Below are 3,675 nucleotides of genomic sequence, written 5' to 3' on the forward strand. Positions count from 1 at the left end.
GAGATTGTGTTAGACCTCATCTCCATCTAGACTGGGTTAGGAGATATTAGTAAGGATTTTTTAGGTGTCATTCAACTGTCTAGAGTGAGATTTAAAATGAAAATCCTGGGGGCCGAAGAAGTTTATAAAATTATATAAAAACAAAACCCTTAAAAGAAAATTTAAAAGCAGTCCTCTGTCTTGGGAATAGTGATGCCTGTGAGAACTAATTCAGTTGTCCTGGTGTGAGTTAAATCTCCATCCAGTAGCCAACTGATTTTGTTCTGTTACCAAACGTCCAACCCAATCTCATACCAGCTATCCTCAAAATACATCTCTTTTATAACAAGTTGGGCTAAATGAGAGAAAACGGATAACTTTGTGCATGAATACCCATAATCAACATTGGATAAACAAATCAAAACCTGAACAGGTCTTCCTAAATATCAAAGGAAAAGAAAGAAAAGAAATTTGTCTTGTACCACTGACATAGAAAATTCTAGTTGCATTGGATTCTAGCAAAATAATACTGAGATTTAGAACCACAATCACTTCAAAATATGATAGGATTTATCCTCACTCACCTGGTCTCAGAATATCTCATGTATTTTTCTGTATAGCTCAAGTTCCCTTCTCAATAAAGTCCTTGAGATATATAGAAAGAAAAGAAACTTGGATTACACCCAATGTCTTTTTTCTTTGTAGATTTGAGACCCATGAACAGGTCAGCAACACATGTTGTGACTGAATTTGTTCTCCTGGGATTCCCTGGTTGCTGGAAGGCACAGATTTTCCTCTTCTTGTTGTTTCTGGTGGTTTATGTCTTGACCTTGCTGGGAAATGGAGCCATCATCTGTGCAGTGAGATGCGACTCACGACTACACACTCCCATGTACTTTCTGCTGGGAAACTTTGCCTTCCTTGAGATCTGGTATGTTTCCTCCACTGTTCCTAACATGCTGGCCAACATCCTCTCCAAGACCAAGGCCATCTCATTTTCTGGGTGCTTCCTCCAGTTCTATTTCTTCTTTTCACTGGGCACAACTGAATGTCTCTTTCTAGCAGTAATGGCTTATGATCGGTACCTGGCCATCTGCCGCCCTCTGCACTACCCTGCCATCATGACTGGAAGGCTCTGTGGCATGCTGGTGTCTTTCTGTTGGCTCACTGGATTCCTTGGATACCCAATCCCCATTTTCTTCATCTCCCAACTCCCCTTCTGTGGCCCTAATATCATTGATCACTTCTTGTGTGACATGGACCCACTGATGGCTCTATCCTGTGCCCCAGCTCCTATTACTGAATTTGTTTTTTATATGCAAAGCTCCCTTGTCCTCTTTTTCACTATCATGTACATTCTTCGATCCTATACCCTGCTGCTCAGAGCTGTTTTTCGGGTCCCTTCTGCCGCTGGCCGGCGAAAGGCCTTCTCTACCTGTGGTTCTCATTTGGTTGTGGTGTCGCTCTTCTATGGGACAGTCATGGTAATGTATGTAAGTCCTACCTATGGCATCCCAACTTTGATGCAGAAGATCCTCACGCTGGTATATTCAGTAATGACTCCTCTCTTTAATCCTCTGATCTATAGTCTTCGTAATAAGGACATGAAACTTGCCTTGAGAAATGTACTGTTTGGAATGAGAATTACTCAAAATTCATGAGCCAAAAATGTTCCATACTTACAAGTTCTAAAGAAGAACAAGATGTGTCAGTTCTTTCAGAGATCTTTTAGTTCTCAGTCTGAGTAGTTAGAGGTCACATATTTTACCTCACATGTGCCCAGCTTAAATACCTTTTTGATACTGACTACTTAAACCCTAATTCACTGGTCTTCAACACCCAGGAAAAATGTTTTAAAGCCTGTCTTTTTTGGAATGACAAGACGGAATTGCTACATTGAAATGTCCCGCTACTGAGATGCCCCATGGTTCATCACTGCATATCTTCTTCCTCATTACAACAGGCCAGGAAACTCAGCTTTGACTACAGGTGTGTTCCTGGCAGTCTTTGTGTGATAGGAATCAACAGTAGCACAATTCCCAGCATACAAAATGTTTTTTAAATATTTTTACCTTAGTTGTAACAAATTTAAGCAATTCAGAAGTACATAAAAATAATAGATTTTTATATGGGCAAAGGACTTGAATAAACATTTCTCAAAAGAAGATATATAAATGGCCAAGAAGCACATGAAAAGATGCTCAGCATCATGAGTCCTTAGGAAAAGGCAAATCAAAAGCACAGTGAGACACCATTCATACCCACTAGCATGCCTAGAATCAACAAGACAGACAATATCAAGTGTTAGCAAGGATGTGGAAAAATCGGAACTCTTACCACATTGCTGGTAGAAATGTAAAATCGTACAGCCCCTTTAGAAGACAATTTGGCAATAGTTAAACATAGAATTACCATATGACCCAGCACTTTCACTTGTAGTTATAAACCCAAGAGAATTAAAAACATGTTTCCACAAATAGTCATAGCAGCATTATTCATAATAGCCAAAAAGTAAAGTAAAACAGCCTAATTGTCCATCAACTAATGAAAGGACAATGAAAATGTGGTATATGCATACAATGAATATTATTCTGTAATTAAAATGGAGTTAAGTATCATACATGCTACAGTATGGATGAATCTTGAAAACATTATGCTAAGTGAAACAAGACACAGAAGGCCACATATTATGATTCCATTTACATAAAATGTCCTCAATAAGCAAATACATAGAGATGAAAAGTAAATTAGTAATTGCCATGGGCTAGGAGAAGGAAAGGATGGGAAACGACTACTGCTAATGGGTACTCACTTTCTTTTGGGGGTGATAAAAATGTTCTGGAAATAGAATAGTGATGATGGTTGTGATTATACTAAAGCCTTGTGAATATACTAAAAATTATTGACTTGTACACTTTAAATCAGTGAATTTTTCATCAGAGAAATGCAGATCAAAACCACAATGAGATATCACCTCACAACTGTTAGGATGACTGCTATCAAAAGGACAAAAGATAACAAATGTTGGTAATGTTGGTGAAGGTGGGATAAAAGGAAACCCTTGTACATTGTTGGCAGGAATGTAAATTTGTGCAGCTACTGTGGCAAACAGTATAGAGGTTCCTCAAAAAGCTAAGAATAGAACTACTACTATATGATCCAGCAATCCCACTTTTGGGTGTATATCCAAAGGAACTGGAATCAGGATCCAAAGGAATTAAAAGAGATACCCACACTCCCATGTTCATTGCAGCATTATTCACAATAGCCAAGATGTAGAAGCAACCCAAATGTCCATCAACAGACGAACGGATTTCTTAAAATGCAGTATATTCAACCGGGCGTGGTGGCTCACGTCTGTAATTCTAGCACTCTGGGAGGCCGGGGCGGGTGGATCATTTGAGCTCAGGAGTTTGAGACCAGCCTGAGCAAGAGCGAGACCTCGTCTCTACCAAAAATAGAAAGAAATTATATGGACATCTAAAAATAAATATAGAAAAATTTAGCCAGGCATGGTGATGCATGCCTGTAGTCCCAGCTACTCGGGAGGCTGAGGTAGGAGGACTGCTTGAGCCCAGGAGTTTGAGGTTGCTGTGAGCTAGGCTGGCGCCACAGCACTCTAGCCCGGGCAACAAAGTGAGACTCTGTCTCAAAAAAAAAAAAAAAAATGCAGTATATTCATACAATGGGATATTA

The 3,675-nt window shown here is 39.4% G+C and overlaps 1 protein-coding gene across 1 annotated transcript; it reads left to right on the forward strand.

Moving 5' to 3' along the window:
• Positions 1 to 665: 665 nt before the first annotated feature.
• On the forward strand, positions 666 to 2,045 carry LOC138377653 (olfactory receptor 11H4). The gene has a single exon (XM_069462769.1). It carries the CDS (start codon positions 666 to 668, stop codon positions 1,638 to 1,640), a length of 975 nt encoding a protein of 324 aa, XP_069318870.1. The 3' UTR covers positions 1,641 to 2,045.
• The last annotated feature ends 1,630 nt before the right edge of the window (positions 2,046 to 3,675 follow it).

Source organism: Eulemur rufifrons, chromosome 2 (assembly GCF_041146395.1).
Source record: "Eulemur rufifrons isolate Redbay chromosome 2, OSU_ERuf_1, whole genome shotgun sequence".
In the NCBI taxonomy this organism is placed as follows: Eukaryota; Metazoa; Chordata; class Mammalia; order Primates; family Lemuridae; genus Eulemur; species Eulemur rufifrons.

Excerpts from the sequence above, each read along its gene's own strand:
- LOC138377653 (XM_069462769.1), top strand. The coding sequence starts at position 666 with ATGTCTTTTTTCTTTGTAGATTTGAGACCCATGAACAGGTCAGCAACA.